The sequence below is a fragment of the Monodelphis domestica genome, chromosome 2 (genome assembly GCF_027887165.1).
Source record: "Monodelphis domestica isolate mMonDom1 chromosome 2, mMonDom1.pri, whole genome shotgun sequence".
Lineage (NCBI taxonomy): Eukaryota > Metazoa > Chordata > Mammalia > Didelphimorphia > Didelphidae > Monodelphis > Monodelphis domestica.
This window is the reverse complement of record NC_077228.1, coordinates 472988682-473008482: the sequence shown is the minus strand read 5'-3', so window position 1 is coordinate 473008482 and position 19801 is coordinate 472988682. Positions and strand designations below refer to the sequence as shown.

The 19801-nt window shown below is 33.8% G+C and overlaps 1 protein-coding gene across 2 annotated transcripts; it reads left to right on the top strand.

Moving 5' to 3' along the window:
- The first annotated feature begins 4387 nt into the window (after positions 1 to 4387).
- On the top strand, positions 4388 to 4825 carry LOC100033006 (protein tyrosine phosphatase type IVA 1-like). Of its 2 annotated transcripts, XM_056814862.1 has the most exons (2): positions 4388 to 4729; positions 4787 to 4825. In XM_056814862.1, exons 1-2 carry the CDS (start codon positions 4388 to 4390, stop codon positions 4823 to 4825), a joined length of 381 nt encoding a protein of 126 aa, XP_056670840.1. The 2 variants fall into 2 exon arrangements, with proteins under 2 accessions (XP_056670840.1, XP_056670839.1); XM_056814861.1 differs by lacking the exon at positions 4787 to 4825 and having other exon boundaries at positions 4388 to 4786.
- The last annotated feature ends 14976 nt before the right edge of the window (positions 4826 to 19801 follow it).

The following is a 19801-nucleotide window of genomic DNA, read 5'->3' as shown; positions in this document are numbered from 1 at the left end:
TTGGGTTATTTTTCCACTCCATAAAGGCTTTGTTCTTCTTGCTCAATAGGTCTTCAATAGCAGTGTTGTACTTGTCAAACCAGTCCTGGTGGTTGCGTTGTTTTGGGCCTAGGACTGCCTTTGATGTTGCCTTCACTGCGTCTCTGAACTGGTTCCATTTCTCAGTTGAGCTTCCAGTGAGTGGTCCCTTGGCAGACAGCATGTTGTCCAGGCAGGACTGGAATGTTTGCAAATAAGATGGATCTCTAAGAAGACTCACGTTGTAAAATGCAACTGTCTGGGCGCGTTTTGGATGCTGAGGCGTAATGCGCATTTGAAGAGTCACTTTAAATAATTGGTGATCTGTCCAGCATTCAGCTCTTCTCATGGCTCTGGTGATCTGTACATCCTGGATGTCTCGCCAGCGTACAATGATGTAGTCAATGAGATGCCACTGTTTTGATCTTAGGTACATCCATGTTGTTTTATATTTGTTCGCCATTCTGAACACAGTCTTCATGATGGCGAGTTCGAACTCTGAGCATTTGCTGAGTAGCAGTAGGCCGTTGTTGTTCATTTTGCCCACGCTATGTTTGCCGAGCACTCCTTTCCATCTTTCATGGTCCTGGCCAACGTGGGCGTTGAAGTCTCCCAGTAGTATCAGCTTGTCATTTGTGGGCACTGAGTGCAGGACGGCACTCAGGTCAGAGTAGAACTGCTTGATGGTCTCCTCTGTGCTGATTAGTGTTGGGGTATATGCGCTGATGATTGTGGCATACCGGTCTTTGCTGAGAGGCAAATGGATCTTCATGAGCCTCTTGCTGATGCCTGTAGCATCCCAAGCATATTCACATCTATGAAATATAGATGACTGTATTATTACTGTGTCTTCAAGCATGAGGCTTTACCGATAAGGTTTGTGAAGGTAACCTTGACCTGATCACGAGACCTATTGCCCAACACAAGTCCATTAACATGTTCGGAGACTTGCCCGGGAAAGCGCAGTTACCTTGTACACGCCCAAAAGGTGTTCCCTCCACTGTACCACCCAATCATGATTGTCTAAAATATGTGATGTAATTGTTACGTGATTAGAGGCATCCCTCTGCCTCCTCATCAATAAAAGCAAGGCAACCCCTGGAATTTTCTTTTTTTAGGAAGGTTCTTTCCCTAGATAGGATTACCCTTTCTCTCTCTCTTTCTCCTCCAAGTCCTTTCCTTCCCTGAGGCTGTGACCATCTCAGCCTGCATTCTCTATCTTAATCTCCTCAACCACCTTGTATTCCATTATCCTCATTTTCCGCCTTAAGGAAAATCATAGGGGTTGCCTGCCCTATCCAATCACTGATTTGTCGGTGTCTTTCATTTCCACCCTGGTTCTCGGTCCCTATCTCTCCTCGGTCCCATTGCAAAGGTGAGCCCCTTTCCTTTGTGGGACCCTGCTGGTCAGGGTAGTTCATTAGGAGCGAACCCACAATGCCCACAGGCAAGTCTGGCAGCTGTTTGAGCAAACTGGTCTTGATGGCCAGGCCAACACCGTGGATTCTGTCTTCTAGATGATGGGACATCCTCTATAAATACAAATTGCCAACCTTGCTGCAATATATAGTCATAAAGTGTTGTCTAGAAAAGTTAAGTTACTTGCCCAGAGTATGTATCAGAGCCAGTATGTGGTAGAGGTCAAGCTTTCTTGATAGAAATACCAGATTTATATTCCACTTTGCATGTTGCCTCATATATCTAAACACCGGGTAAATTTAAGAATCTGTATTTCTCTATGTAAATGAATTTGTATCTACTATAGCTACCCTACAAATTTGAAACACAATATGGATTACTATTTTTGAAGATAATTTCTGAATCAAAACCCATACTCTGACATGCTATTAAGTTAAACTTATGGTCTCAAAATTACCTCACATATTTGGAATTCGAATTGAACTTCTTTTTTCCTTTTAAGTCAGCACTGTTGTTAGATTGGGAAGATTTGTATTCAACTTCTTGTCATTTATCAGCTATGTGACCATTTATAAACCACTTAACTTCCATGTCTATCAGGCATCTCCCTACGACTGATCTACTATGTCATAGATACATGGTAGTCTATATGTGTGGAGGGTGTTCCCAAAACAGACTTTTCCCACATTGAATTAGAAATTTTATATATCCAAGAATTATTGGACTATTAGTATATTTGGGATAAGTGGAAGGCAAGATGAATTGAATTTTAATTTAGGAGGGCCATAAATCTATCTGTTAAGCTTTTACAACTGAAGAAATTAAGGCTCACAAATTTTTAAAGGACTTGTTCAAGTAGAAATTATCAACAACAGGATTTGATTCAAGGTACTGTAAATATTAAAATTAATAATTAATAACTAAGTTTTATATTTTTAAAGTTTTATTAATAATAACTAAAGCAAAAGAAATGCCTGAACTCAGCCTGGATGCAAGTCCAAGACAGCGTGGGAGAAGTCAAAGATTCCTCACTAAAAATTTGCAAATGATATAATAAAAAATCTCTTGAACTAAGTTCCAGGTTTCTCTTCAGATAGACTTATATAATTTCATTTATCAGACAACAGAAACTGCATATCCCAATAGATTTCCTTTTTGTACATTGACTTACTTGAAACCTTGGGCTAAATTCAGTGTTCTATTAGTAATTACCTCATCCTAGGTAATAATTATAACTTCCATTTGCATGGTACATTAAGGTTTACAAAACTTTTTTTATGTTTTCAAAACATAATTATTCGTTATTTCATTTGATCTTTACCAGTAAGGGATGCTCTGGAGTTGATTTCCTCTATTTAAAAATTTGGGAGGTGCAGAATCAAAATGGAAGCTTTGAAGCACCTGAAGCTCAAAACTCTCTCACAATCCTTTCAAACCAATATTCATATCATACTTCAAAGAAAAAAGAAATCCAAACCCAAGTAGAAGAAGAAGTCAAGGGACTTTCCTGCTGAAAACAACTTGAAAGTTAGGGATAGTGTACCTATTTTCACAGGATAATGGAGATACAGCCTGGCTGAACACATTTCCCACCCCCCACCACCACTCTAAGAACTGAGATAAGAGCAGGCTGGTTTTGTGAGCTCCATGCAGAGGCTGAAGTCCCAAGAGGATGTCTCTGACCAACCGCATGAGGTCCAGAGCTCTGGCAAAAGGTTGCAGGAAGGAACTGGGTTTGGGGTCACCTGGCTGGATGCCCTTGACTCCTCTGGCTACAGTGAAGAATTTGCCCCAGGGCAGGCTAGTTCAGCAGGATAGCTCAATAGGTTGAATCCAATATAAGAACAGAGGCCTGAGAAAAGAGAAGATTTGGCTTCAGGGCATAACAGCATAACACTCTGGTTCAGTAAATCAACAGAAGTACAAGTTTATAGTCCATAGGGTGGAGAAAAAGTAAATAAAATTAGCAAATAAGAGAAAAAGAGCAACATTTGAAAGCCTCTATGGGGGTAAGGACGAAAGAACAGAACCAATGGATGAAGAGGAGATCCAGGGAACATCAAGCATAGCCTCAAAAAACAAACAAACAAACAAACAGGGAATGGGATGCTGGAAGATCTAGGAATAAAAGTTAAAAATCAAATTCAAAAGACTGAAGAAAACTTGCAAAAAGAAAATAGTAGCCTAAAAAAAGTAAATTAGGTGATCTAGAAACAGAGGCACAGATGTTGAAAGCCAAAATTGAACTGCTAGAAAATTATATTTAAAAAAATCTTAAAGAGGGCTTAACCCATGTATTGCTTGCTGCAGGTGTCAGTAGTCTCAGTGACTGCTGGAGCTGCTCACTGTATGATAGAGTCCCAGTGCCTTCAATGGCACTGCTGCTGCTGCCACTGCCTCCACCAGTGCTTCAGCCTCCCTGTGAGGACCACCACTGCTCCCTGTGCTTTAGTTGCCCTTACCATGACCTGTTGCACCACCTGCAGCCTCCGGACCAGATGCATGATTAGGTCACAATCTTCAATTAGTAACATATTCCTCAGTTCTGTGGTGTTTCTGGTCACATGTTTATGGAGTTACTGAAGGGCAGTGGTGACTATTGCCTTTCACAGCAAGACCTCTAAGCAGACAAGTGAACTGTAGAAATTCATTTCTACTCCACCAAGAAACCCCCTTAAGAGCAATTAAACTGGACACAAAATGTTGATTTAAAATTGGCAGATCATTTTACAAGATTTCTGACCTGGATGGTCAGTATTACTGGATCGAAGAAGTGCTGCTTCTTGTTAAGAGTTTCATTTCATTTCCCGTTGCTCTCAAATTCATACTTAAAGCACTGAGAATTTCAAGTAGAGTACTGTGAAGGAGACTTCAGTTTTTAACCTCACTTCTGTATTTAAATTTTTAATCCATTCATAATCTTCTTGAGTGTTTTTTAAACTAAATTGACATGGCTCCAATGAAGTGCCCAGCTCCTGTGGAAATCACCTACAAGAATACGTTTCCTTTTTACATACATTTCCTTAATTCAAATAATGTAACCTTAAACAAATTTATAGAGGAACTTAAGAAGTATGGAGTTACCACAATTGTAAGAGTATGTGAAGCTACTTATGACATAACCCTAGTGAAAAAAGAAGGCATCCAGGTTCTGGGTTGGTCTTTTGATGATGGAGCACCACCATCCAACCAGATTGTTGATGACTGGCTAAACCTGGTGAAAACTAAATATTGTGAAGAACATGGTGGTTGCATTGCTGTTCACTGTGTTGCAGGCTTTGGGAGAGCTCCAGTACTTATTGCCCTTGCACTAATAAAAGGAGGATTGAAGTATGGAGATGTACTGTAGTTCATAAGACAAAAATGTGGATCCTTTAATAGCAAGTAACTTCTTTACTTAGAAAAATATCATCTTAAAATGCGGCTGCACTTCAAAGGCTCAAATGGTCACAGAAACACCTGTAGCATTCAGTAAAGCTGAGATGCCTATATTATTGCCTTGGAAGCAGAAATTGGAGACAGAACCTGGGTTAAATTGGATATGTACTAGCCATCAAATAGCTTGATGAATAAGTTTTAAGGAAGCTTCCATAGGAATATTTTAAAAACAATTTTAAAGGTTACAAGCTTGGCAGAAATACAGTTTCTGTCTTTGTTACTAACAACCTGTTTGGAAACTTAGTAAAAGGTTCTTGCTTTTCAGTCTTTAGAACTTCTTGTTCATTATTTGTAGCAATTGAACTTTCCTGAAATCATGCTGTATTGAGTTACAAATGCTAACCTAATCTTATTTCCCTATACCAGTCTTATCAGAAAATATGAAATTTAGAGAGATTAGGTGCCAAAATACACAGCACAATGCTTATATATTTTCAATATCATACAGAGTTAACATCCTGGGAACTACAGACAGTAACCTGAGCCCTATGTGGTTCTTATTCCTTCAATCATTTCAATATTGAAGATAGAGCCTCTATGGTAATTGCCTGCTCACTGAATGTTTACATCTCCTACAGTCACACTAGAATATCAGCATTTATGCAACCACTGATTTTATTGAATTGTACTAAGTCTTATGGTGATACTCTAATGTCTTTCTGTAAACCTTTGTCTCAATATGTGCTGTTATCAAGACCTGCATTTTGAAAAAAAGATCATAATCTTCGGGTTGAAAATCCATGTAAAAATCTATACATTGTACAGAAGCACACAAAGTATTTAATGTCTCCAGACAATAAACCTTACAGTTAATTTAATATTTTCACTAATGGGGCACAACTTGACAGAGAGACCCTGAAAAGGATGGAAGGGGGCTATTAAATATTTCTAGTAAACTGTTAAATTTAACTTCTGGAGGAAGTATAGAATACACCCTTTACTTTAGTAAATATTTTTATGAAGCCAGAGATGCTTTGTTATTGTAACCAAAGCAATTCTTAATCATAAAATTTCTGAAAATCTTGTAATTTTTTACTTTTACCTGTTGAAAGTTGTTTACCAACTAATGCTTTTGTAGAATGTGTTTTTTTCTTCTTTTTCCATTCTTTTCTTTCCCCCCTCCCCTGGGGGAAAAATTGGGTTCCTGCTCTGAATTGAGTAGATCTCTAATATTTTGTATGCCTTTTGAGCTTTGTAACTTAATATTTGGATACTTGATAATATGTTTTATTATGTAATTTATAAAATGATGATGTGTATTAATGTTAGTTCAACCACATATTTATACCATTTGGGAAATGTGTGATTATAATTATGAGGAGTGAATCAAACTTTCTTTGTCTATCAATCAGCAACTTTTAAATTAATCAGTCAAAATATATTTAAAAACTAGGGGTAAAAAAGAGGATAATACTAAAAGAAATGGGAAAAGAAGTAAAATGGGGTAATAAATTACATAATGAAGCATGGGGGGTAGGTGGGGAGGGGAGAAGATCAATACAATGGAAGGGAGGAAAAGGTTAGCAACATGTAATACTTAAACCTAACTCTCATTAGAATTGGCTCTGACAGAGAAGAACAATCAGATCACCTGGGGTATAGAATTATCTTTTGCCATATAAAGAAGTAGAAGGGTAATAAGAAACAGGTTTGGAGGAAGAGAGTAATACAAGGGAGGAAGAGGGTGAGAGGGAGTGTTCTAAAAGCCCCATAGTAAGATGTGAGTAAGAAGAGAGTTATGGGAAGTGGAGTAGTATAAGGGAGGGGAAAAGGAAAAGACTGACTAAAAACAAAGCACTGAAGGGGAGGGGAAGAGGGAAAGGAGAAGGGTAGGATTATAAAAAAAAAAAGACAAAATAGAGTGGAATACACAGATAATAAATCATAACTGTGAATATGAATGGGATGATTTCACCTATAAAACAGAAGTAGATAGCAGAATGGATGAAAAACAAGAATCCAAACATATATTGTCTAAAAAAGCAAAACACTTGAGACAGGCTGATATACACCAGGTAAAGATAAGAGGCTGGAGCAGAATCTATAGAGATGCAACTGAGAAAAAGAAGGCAGGAGTAGCAATCATGATTTCAGACAAAACTAAATTAAAATTAGATATGATTAAAAGAGATAATGAAGGTAATTACATCTTGATAAAAGGTAGGATAAATAATGAAGAAATATCAGTACTCAACATATATGCACCAAATGGTATAGCATCCAGATTTGTAAAGGAGAAACTAAAGGAACTTAAGAATAAAATACATAGTAAAGCCATTTTAGTGGAGGACCTCAACCTTCCCTTACTATACCTAGATAAATCAAAACAAAATAAATAAGAAAGAAGTAGGGGAAATAAATGGAATGTTAAAAAATTAGAGCTAATAGATTTATGGAAAAATTGAATAGGGATATAAAGGAATATACCTTCTTTTCAGTAGCACATGGTACATGTAAAAAGATAGATGATGTACTAGGGCATAAAAATATGGCAAACAAATGTAGAAAAGCAGAAATAATGAATGCAATTATTATAGATCATACTGAGATACAAATCCTAATTAATAAGGGTTCACTAAGAGGCAACTTTAAAGTCAATTAGAAATAATGTAATTCTTTTAAACTGGTGGTTCAAAGAACAAATCATAGAAAATTTTCTGATTTCATTAAAGACAATGACAATGAAGAGAAAACATATTAAAATCTGTGGGATACAGCCAAAGCAATACTGAGGGGAAAATTCATATTCCTAAATGCCTATATCAATAAAGCAGAAAGGGAGGAGATCAACGAATTGGGCATGCAATTTAAAAAGCTAGAAAAAGAACAAATTAAAAATCCACAGAAAAAAATCTAAATTGGAAATCCTAAAAATTAAAGGAGAGATGAATAACATTGAAAGTAAAAGAACTATTGAACTAAGGAATAATACTAGGAGCTGGTACTTAAAAAAACACAAATAAAATAGATTAAGTACTGATTAATCTAATAAAAAAGAAAGAAGAGAATCAAAGTAATAGCATCAAAGCTGAAATGGGTCATCTCACCTCTACTGAAGAGGAAACTAAGGTAATTATTAAGAGCTATTTTGCATAGTTATATGGTAATAAATATGACAATCTAGCTAAAATGAGTGAATATTGACAAAAATATAAATTGCCTAGATTAACAAAAGGGGAAATAGAATACTTAAATTATCCCATCTCAGCAAAATAAATTGAACAAGTCATCAATGAACTCCCTAAGAAAACAATCCCATAGGGCCAGAGAGATTTATCAGTAAATTTTCTCAAACACTTAAAGAATAACTGACCCCAATATTATACAAACTATTTGACAAAATAAGCAAAGGAGTCTTACCAGAGTATTTTTATGACACAAATATGGTACTGATTTCAAAGCTATACAGAAAAATAACACAGAGAGAAAACTACAGACCAATCTCCTTAATGAATATAGATGCACAAATCTTAAATAAAATACTGGCAAAGAGACTTCAGCAAGTTATCTCAATGATTATTCACTATGACCAGGTGGGATTTATACCAGGAATTGAAGGATGGTTTAATATTTGGAAAACCATCAACATAATTGATCATATCAATGACAAAACCAACAGACATTGCTAGATTATCTCGATGCAGAAAAAGTCTTTGACAAAATACAACACCCATTTCTATTGAAAACACTAGAAAAATATAGTAATAAAAGGGCCTTTCCTAAAAATAATAAATAGGGGGCAGCTGGGTAGCTAAGTGGATTAAGAGCCAGGTCTAGAGATAGGAGGTCCTAGGTTCAAATCTGACCTCAGACACTTCTCAGCTATGTAACCCGGGGCATGTCACTTAACCTCCATTGCCTAGTCCTTACACAGTATTGATTACTAGACAGAAGGTAAGTTTTTTTTTTTAAATAAACAGTATAAATTTAAAACCATCAGCAAGTATCATCTGCAATGGGGATTAGTTAAAAGCCTTCCCAATGTGAATCTTAAAACTACTCAGACTCTATTTCAGAAGATTTGATTAAGCTATTTCCCATTTTTAACAATAGAGATACTTAATCAGGAATGTATTGAGAACTTTTAAAATTACTCCACCCTACTCAGATTGTGCCTTAGGGAAAGATAAAGTTTCAAACTCCTGATTGAACAATGAAAAGTCCCTAACTTATACCTTATAGTAAAGCTAGAACCTTAAGTAGTTCTATTTTTAGATCTAATACAAAAAGGTGCTAAGTACCCATAAAGATTAAATTAATCACTAAAAATTCAATCAACTTACAAAAGGTAACAAAAGAGGTGTGAAGTACTCAGAGGATTTAATCTAACCAGAGAAGGTGAGAACCAAAGAAGATGAGAACTAAGAATGGACATTCCTGGGAAAGAGCATCTACTGTGATTGGTAGATGTCAAAATTTAGGGGAGGTGACATAAGAGAAAATTTCTTTAAAAAGAAGGGGTAAAAAGGTAATTCAGTAGTTGGAGTTTGGTGTTGAAGTAAGGAGATTTTGAATGGAGTTCACAATTGTTTTCAGTGTAGGGTTAGACTATGAACTCAGTTGAGATTCAATGGAGGACTGGAACTTGCTTAGAGACGATCTTGTGGTGAGTGATAAAGACTGACTCGCTCTCCCTTAGGCTCAGGCCTAGGCCATTTTGGCCTACGCCCTTTTCTATTGCTTGGCTATTCTCTTTCTCTCTCTCTCTCCCCTTTCCTTAATTCCTTCATTATTATTAATTAAAATCTCCATAAATCCCAGCTGACTTGGGTATTTTTCATATTTGGGAATTTCCCATGGTGACCACTTATTTAGATTTTAAGTCAAACCACTAAAAATTATTCTTTATAGTTTAGCCAAAACCTTTAGGGTTTGGTATTTACAGTTTTTAACATTCACACCAATAAGACAAGGAGTGAAGCAAGGATGCCCATTATCACCTCTATTTAAAATTGTACTAGAAATGCTAGTGGTAGCAATTAGAAAAGAAAAATAAATTGAAGGGATTAAAGTAGGCAGTGAGGAAAATAAACCATAATTCTTTGCAGATAATATGATGGTATACTTAAAGAATCCTAGAAAATCAATTAAAAAGGTGGAAATAATTAACTACTTTAGCAGAATTGCAGGATACAAAATAAATCCCCTCAAATCATCAGCATTTCTATAGGTTTCCAAAAAAACCCAGCAGAAGAGTTAGAAAGACAAACTCCATTTAAAATCACTCTAAACAAGATAAAATCCCTGGGAATCTACTTGCCAAGACAAATTCAGGAATTATAAGAACATAACTATGAAGCACTCTTCACAAAAATGAAACTATATGTAAACAAATGGAAAACATTAATTGCTCAAGTGTAGAATGAGCTAATATAATAAAAATGACAATACTACTTAAATTATTTTACTTATTCAATGCTATACCTATCAAAATTACAAAACTTTAAAAAATATTATTTAAAAATTAGTACAAACTTCATCTGAATGAATAAAAGATCAAGAATATCAAAGGAAATAATTTTAAAAATTGTGAAGTATGGAGGCCTAGCATTAACAGATCTCAAATTATACTATAAAGCAGTAACCATCAAAACTATATGATACTGGCTTAGAGATAAAACGGTGGGTCAATGGAATAGACTTGGGGTCAATGACAGTAGCAAGATAGAGTTCAATAAACCCAAAGATCCCAGCTTTTGGGACGAGAACTCACTATGTGACAAAAACTGCTTGGAGAATTTGAAAACAGTATGAGAAAAAATCAGGTGTAGATCAATATTGCACACCATATACAAAAGTAAATTCAAAATGGGTAAATGACTTAAATGTAAAGAAAGAAATCACAAAGAGATTATGTGAACATAGCATAGTATAACTTCCAGATCTATAGTAAAGGAAGGCATTTAAAACCAAACAGAAGATAGAGAATATTATAAGATATTAAATGAATAATTTTGATTATATTAAATCAAAACTATTAATAAGTACATGAAAAAGTGTTCTAACTCTCTCATATTTAGAGAAATCCAAATCAAGACAATGTTAAGGTACCGCCTTTCACCTAGTAGATTGGCCAATATAACAGTAAATAAAAATAATAAATTTGTAGAATTTGTGGCAAAATCGGGACAGTATAATGCATTGCTGGTGGAGTTGTGAATTAATGGAGTCATTCTGGAAGGCATTAGGTAATTATGCATAGAGTTCTTTAAAATTATGCATACCCTTTGATCCAGCAATACCACTACTTGGTTTGTACACCAAAGAGATAATAAGGGAAAAGACTTGTACAAAAATATTCATAGCTGTACTCTTTGTGGTGGCAAAAACTGGAAAAATAAACAATTATCTGAACATATTGTGGTATATGATAGTGATGGAATACTATTGTGCTGAATGGAATAACGAACTGGCAGATTTCTATGTGAACCGGAAAGACCTCCAGGAACTGATGCAGAGCAAAAGGAGCAGAACCAGGAGACAATTGTAAACAGAGACTGACACACTGTGGCACAATCGAGTATAATGGACTTTGCTATTAGTAGCAACGCAACAAGGCTGAACACTCCTGAAGGACTTATGAGAAAGAATGCTTACCATGTTTAGAAAAAGAACTATGGGAGTAGAAATGCAAGAGAAAAACATGGCATCACATATCACATGTATTTATGTGTACACAATTTTTTGTTTAGGCATTCAAAGATTGCTTTATGCTAAAATTGACTAATATGGAAATAGATATCAAGTGATAACATTGTACAACCTGGTGAAATTGCTTGTGGGCTCTGGAAAGAGGAAGGGAAGAAGAAAGAAAAAGAAAATGAATTATGTAGATGTGGGAAAATGTTTTAAAATTAAAATAAAAAAATAAAATCACTAGACAGTATAAAAATTTGGGAATCTATTTGTCAAGACAAACACAGTAACCATAATCATAACTACAAAACTCTCTTCACACAAAATGAGATCTTAATTATTGGAAAAACATAAATTACTCATGGGAAGGATGAGCTAATGTATTAAAAATTAAAATACTATTTAAATTAATTTAGTTATTTAGTGTAATACCTATCAAACTAACAGAAAACATTTTTATACATTTAGAAAAAAATTATAACAAAGTTTATCTGGAAGAACAAAAGATCAAGATTGTGAAAGGGAGTAATGACAAAAAAAATGTGAAAGATGGTGGCCTAGCAGTACCAGGTCTTAAATTATAGTGTAAAACAATGGTCATCAAAGCAATATGGTATTGACTAAGTCAGAAGGGTGGATCAATGGAATACATGTGGGGTAAATGACCTCAGTAAGTTGGTGTTCAATAAACATGAAGATCCCAGCTTTTGGGACAAGAATTTACTATTTAACAAACACTGCTAGGAAAATTGGAAAACAGTATGGGAAAAATTAGATTTAGATCAATATCTCATACCGTGTATACTAGGAGAAACTCAAAATGGATAAATGATTCAAATATAAAGAGTGAAATCATAAATAAATTAGGAGAACATAGATTAGTATATATGTCAGATTATGGGAAAAGAAGGAATTTAAGACCAAACAAGAGATTGAGAACATTATAAGATGTAAAATGAATAATTTTGATTATATTAAATTAAAAATACTTGTACAAACAAAACCAATGCAACCAAAATTCGAAGTGGAACAAAAAACTGGGAAATAATTTTATAACAAAACTCGGACAAAGGTCTAATTTCCCAAACATATAAGAAACAGTCAAATATATTAGAAATCAAACAATTCCTCAATTAACAAATGATGAAGGACTATGGATAGGCAGTTTTAAGAGAAATAAATCAAAACTATCAATAACTATATGAAAAAGTGTTCTAAATCACTCATTATTAAAAAAATGCAAATCAAAGCAACTCTGAGGTACCACCTCACACCTAGCAGATTGACTAATATGGCAGTTGACTAAAATAATAAATATTGGAAGGGATATGTTAAAATTGGGGCACTGGTGTCTATTTCCCTATCATTTAAATTAGTTTATTTTCTTATTTAATTTCCCTTTTCTCATCACCTTTGTAGATTTCACATGGCTTGGACAAACTACCAGTATCTGATCCCTTTCCCACTCTGAAAATCCCTCATCTACATTCTTTTCTCACAACTCCCCAATAGAATGTTTACTGTATGTTCCTAATGCATTTCTGTTTCCCTTTCCACACCCTCCTTTCCTCATCTGAGGTGTAACAATATACTTCCACCAATGTCCATCCACCACTATTTTCTGTAAGAAATGATGGTTTATTGTCTTATTCATTTATGCATTTCTATAATAAAACTCATGACATGTGAGTCTTTTTATTTAAAAGTTATAATTGACAAAATTCTGAAATACACTTATGAGCACAATGACTAATGTCATTTTCTAACTCAATTTTAAATCTACTCCCTTATCCATCTGGCCTAAACTCCAAGATACATTGATGAAGCAACTTGACAAGCAACTTAACCAGCTGTTTATACTAATCTGGATTCATGAATTTTACTAGATTTGTTTTTAAAGTATAGTTATAAAGATCTCCTTCACCCTGTTGTGACCTGGAAGTCTTAGTGATCTACTCCCTTTGATGACATTAGTAAATACCTGCATTGTACACACACACATGAAAATTTTCACCAATTAGTGTTGATTTTATCCTAATTAAACTTTTTAAAATAAGAAATTCAAAAATTCAAAATTTAATATAGAATATCAAATGTTTTGTTGTGGTTTGAGGTACTTTCTCAATTCAATTTAATTCAATTAAGCATATATTCTCTTTTTATTAAAAAAAATGGTACTTGGACCTGGGAAAAATAAAAGTTTGAGCCAGGGCTCCTATAGTTTTCAGTTTCATTTGGCATGCAACAAAGGCACAGATATCTATAATGCAAACTAATACATAATCAATTCATTTGAGTCATGAGAATGAAGTGATATATGAAGTCCAAAGGCAAGAGAAAGAAGAAAAATGAAAAATAACCCCTAAATTTCAAATGTATCAGAAAATATGAATGGTAATATCACTGCAAAGAAAAACTGAATTCATAAGGATCAAGTTTTAAAGAAAATTTAAGAAGCTCAGTTTCAGAAATATTGAATTTAAAGCATCATTATAACCTCCTAGTTTTGAGAATTGAACCACTTTACATCTGCTGCTTTACTTAGTCTAAACTCCAAGATGTTCTCAAAACAGGTAGCACCTAATACCACACCACACCACACCCTTTGCACATTCCTCTCATCACTTGTCCCTCCCTATTAGATTGTAAACTGCTTGAGGACAGAGACTTTTTCTTTTTCTTACTTTAATTCCAAAAAAACTTAGTACAATTCTCAACATATAGTACGTGCTTAATGAATGTTTGTTGAATTAAATTGAATGACTATATAGTGGAGAAATCTTCAGATGTGTATATTTTAGACATGAGTTCCAATTACTACATATTATTATTATTATTATTGGTTTGTTTCTTAGCAGATCACTTAAACTCTCCAGATCTCCATTTTCTCATTTGAAAGATGAGAAGGTTGGAGTGGAAGATATAAAATATGATTGTTAACTCTTGGATTTAACTGGGCATACCTGTAGACATTTAGAAATAAATATCTAGATAATGCAGTAGGATGAGTAGATATATTTAGGAGTGGCATACATGAAAATAATTTCTGAAATTATGGAAGAGAAAAAGATTGTCATTGTCTTCATTCACCCTGAGCTTTGGAAACTTTATTTTCCCTCCTCCTAGATATTTTTCCTACCTTCTCTTCTATGACAGTACCTTATTATTAAAATGTTCTTTCTTTTTTCATCCTTTTAAAATCATTTTATTTTCAAAATTCCAAAATATATAAAAACTTTTAAAAAGTACAGTTAAAGATGGAAATGTACACCTAAATGTGAATTACATTTGAACCAAATATGAGTTTTCATGAGTTACACTTTCCTCTACAAATAAATGAATGCATATTACTATTCAAATAAAGATGAAATGGATGCCTCTCAAGGTCATTACATCTTGGATACTGTACCATATTGTTAATCTTATGTAAATATTATTCTTCAACAAAAGTTTATAGCTTTTAAATAATGTAGACACAAGGCCCTCATTTTCATTAAGGGTATCTATCAACTGGCAGCATACTTGTTGTGAGTAATATTATGTCTTGCATAAGAGTAAAGTGTCAAATGTATAATTCACGTGTCTCTATAAAGTATCTAAAACACATTTTGTATAAAAATGATACCAACATTTCTTGATTTTCCTGTGCAGTATAATATACTGAATGTCAGTATGTTATGGAAATACATTTTTTGTTAGAAGGAAAGTAAAATCAAACTTCTTTTTAAAAATGTATTTTAAAAGAGCATATTTATGAGTTAAATTTATAATATTTAGATGTTTAGTATAAAAGGGGCAAAGTACAAAATGATGAATATTTGTAGAAGAAGCAAATGTATGTTGAAGTTGTTTCATTTTTTTACCAAAAAGGAAAATATAACTCTTTATATAGTACCTGTGATGTAGAATAATATGCAACATATTTTCACATGAAAGAAAAATAGTAATATTTATCTTTCAAGATTACATGTAAAGTTATAGATAGTTACTAGTGCCCTACTCCTGCAATAAGCATATGTATTTTTGATACTATTTTTTTCAAAAATTCCTACATTAGTACTTGTTTCCTCCTCTTATTGAATGTAAGCTTCTTGCTGGCAAAAAAAAAATGTTATATATATATATTTTTCTTTGTATTCCTAGCACATGGAATTATATATATGTTTATATATATAATATGTTAGTTGATTAATCATATGTTTGAGTATATGGTATAGGTACTTTTAAAAATAAATTTATTCTGAAAAGAAGCCATAGCAAAAGATTAAATTTCTTATTGATCCGTGAAAATTCACTGTTTTCCTTCTCTTGGAACCAAATAGAAGAAGTAGAAGGGAGTTTCTTTATTTTGTTTGGTAGGAGTTTTTGTAACTTTGTTGTAAGATTCATTAATTACTTTTAATGTACTTAAAGAACAGGTAATATAATTTGTTAGAATTTCATAGTCCTTTGGATCTGTTAGTTTAATAATATCTCTTGGAAAATCCTAAACAGTATTGTCATACTTTAAATAATGGGAAAGTAGGAATCTTGGCTCATATTTCTATAATCTCACACTATTGTTATATTAAAGGGGTTCTCAGCTTTCCCTACCTCCATATTTTGTTGTCTTTATGAGAGGTTATTTATGGATAAGAATGTTTATAATCTTGCTTTTATAACTCAGCCATATGTAGATATTAAAGGTACTGAAGATATTAGAATTGTAAAAGTGCAAAGAAATAAGAACGCAATATGGAAAGAGTTCTGAATTTGTAGTCAGATGATCTGGGTTATAATTCTGTTCTTACTTTATATAACAGGCTGCCCATGAGCAAGTCAACCTCTGTGACTCTATTTCCTCATATTTATAATAAAAGGTTTAACCTCACCTACCTATAACTAACTAATCCCTCCTACCACCACCACTTCCTGCCCCCCTCAAGACACATATGCTCTAAATCTCCAGGTTTCTAGTCATCCTCCTAGTCCTTCATGCTTACAAACAAGTTTAGTCATCTTGGACTCCTCACTATGTCGCATCAATATACTTTATCCCATTTCCAAACTTTTGCCAAGGCATGTGGATTTCACCTTTTCAGGATATCCAAAATACTTCCCCTTCTCTCCTCTGATGCAGCCATCCTTCTAGTATAGGCACCCATGACCTTACTCATGTTTTATTTAGATAGCCTGCTTTAAGGTTCTCCTCACTCCCAATCCATCCTCCATTTAGCCAATAAAGTGATTTTCTTTAAATTCTGGTAAATTCCAGTGGCTTCCTATTGCCTCTAGGAACAAATTTAAAAGAAAAAAAAATCTCATTGTTACATTTGCATAAACTAGTCCCATCCTACCATTCTAGTATTCTTACATCTTACTCTCCACCATGTATTCTTTGATTCAGTAACCCTGACCTCCTGACACTTCCATCAATAAGTTACATAGTCTCCCAGCTCTACTATTTTCTCTGGCTATACTCCATGAACATAATGCTCTCATTCCTACCCATTGCCTACTTGACCTATCTGGTTTCCTTTAAACCCCAAATAAAATCCCACTTTCTTTAGGAATCCCATCCCAAAATACCTAGTTGTATTTAATACCGAGTTAATTACCTAGTTGTTCATGGCTATTGCCTGCTCTCTTAAGGGAAGTGATGATTTTTGTCTCAAGAGCTGTCCATGCTCATTGGAACAATATCCATCCATCTAAATCTAAATCTAAATCTTTATTTTTATTCTTTTATTTAAAATCTAGAAAAAAATAGCACTTTTGACTGATGTGGTGTTAGGTGTTCCTATTTCCAAAACCATATATTGAGACTCCTGACGGCCACATCAATTTAAAAAAAAAATAGCTGACTCTGAATACATTTGTTTGTATTTTGTCTTCCTCAATTAACTTGTAAGCTCTTTGAGGGCAAGAATTATCTATCATTTGCCTTTTTTACACCCCTAGTATATAACAGAACTACTGACACTTCATAGATATTGATCAGTTGGTAGATTTATACATTTTAGACTCTTTCTAAAATGGTTTTCATTAATTATATCAACTTTGTTTTTTTGTTACTTGTTGTCATGTGCTTTCTCCCTTTGTTTTTCCCCTAAGGAATGGCCTAAACTAATATGATCAAGGTAACTCGCAGTGTTCATCTCCTCTATTTGTACTTTTTAATAGTGTTTTTCTAGGGCTTTGCCATAAGAAGAATCTCCTTTTAACAAAACCTGCTGAAGATAAGAAATTAGGTCATCCTACATTTCCACATTTTTAATGAATATGACACAGGAGAATAAGATGATTGTGGGTCCAATTCATTGTATGTCATATTCATTATAAAAGCTAGAAAAATGGTGCTATATTAACAAATTACATGGTCCTTTTATGGAGATGAACAGGACTTTGGGAGTATACTGAATATTTTAGTAATATAATTTCTCTGTAGACATACATATCTACAAAAAGGGGGAAAATGACTGGGATCTCTAGTAAGACATTGCCTTTTTTATTTTTCTATATCTGTTTGTTTTTGTTGCTTAAATAGTCTCTTCAAGATAAAGAGACCATGGATACTAACTCTTTTCCCCTAATGACATTTTCCTCTACTTATCACTTTTCTCTAAATCATAGACACAGTATAACTACCCTCATTTTCATAACCTTTTAAACATGCAGCAGGTTTTGAAAATGATCATTTTGGTTCTTATATGTTATTATCTGGTTTCCTACAAATTACATCCATAGAGGAAGAATACACAACCTAGGTGCATTTATCTGCATTCGGGACAAATGACAAGAATAACCAAATGATTATTCCTTAAAGTTTCCATGGTAACACTGCTTATGGCATTAGAAGACATACATGAGGATTTTTGCCAGCATTTTAAATAATATGAAACCAATGGAAAGGGATGTTAGGTTCAGTTTATATAAAGACTCAGTGCTTAGTGTATACTCAGTTCATCCTCATTTTTACAAATCAAGAAATAAGACTTGGATTATAATTCCACATTATACCATTCATTCAATGGGAAAATTTTGATATTTATTTGCCTTATATTATTTTGACTTACAATGTTTCTTCCTGTGAGAATACAATATCCTGCTAAAAGGACAAGAACTACAGGCATAAATATTTTATAACATAATAGAGAAAATATCATAACATTGACATCTACCATAGCTAGTTAGTTAGGAAGTTTATTCATTGCCCATAGGTAATATGTTAGCTACTGAATTGAACATACATGCAAATCATGTCTATCTGCCATGTCTTTTTACAAGAGAATAGTGTTAACTGACAGCTCTAAATGTTTGCTACATTTCCACAGTAGAAAGTAACATATTAACTTGTGGTATGATTGTGTCAGTCTCTTCCTCCCCAATTCTCATTTCTCTTTAAAAAACAGAAGCCAGAGCTAGAAGTCTTAGTCAATATTGTGAATTAGAAAAAAAAGAAACTGTTGTGTCATTTGTTGATTTCATTTCTTAAAATCACGTCATGGCTTCATATAATTCATATCACGTAAATGAATGGAACTTGAGAGACTCTTTATTTCAATCTCCATGAAAGCAAGCTATTGATCTACAACATCCATGACCACTGGGCAACTATCCTTCACTTGAAAACGGTGGTTAAGGAAAATCCAAGCAGAATTGCTAGATCATTTCTTCTACTTCACATATATAGCCAAGGTAAAGTGGTAAGTATGTTGGTATGATATGTATTTTGGCATATATATATATATATATAAACACACATATGTGTGCATATAACAGTAAACACTAGATTTAGAATTAGAAGACCAGAACTGTTCTAGGACACATTGTCAGTTAAAACTTTCACACATGGTGTGTATATAATAAATACTTGCATATTGATTGCATGATTGCCATGTGTCCAAGACTTCTCTGAGCTTCCATTTCTTTAATTATAAATTTAGGATAATAATAAACTACTGCCTTCTCAAGACTTTTCTGAGGAAACTGCTCTTAAAAGTGTAAAATACAATATCTCATTATTGCCTAGATCAAATCTCTCTCTTTTTATGCAAAAGTTCAATTAAATACAGTGTTTGAAAATTACTTCTTAAACAACTTCATAGGTAGGTAGTGTAATTATTATGACATTTTTAAAATGAGGAAAGTGGGACTGAGATTTTAAATGGCTTTCCTGAATACAAGGCTGTTCTGTCATTTTTTGTCATATCCAATTCTTTGCCACCCCATCTGTAGTTTTCTGGGCAAAAATATTAGAATGGTTTGCCATTTCTTCTCCATGTCATTTTACAGAGGAGGAAACTGAGGT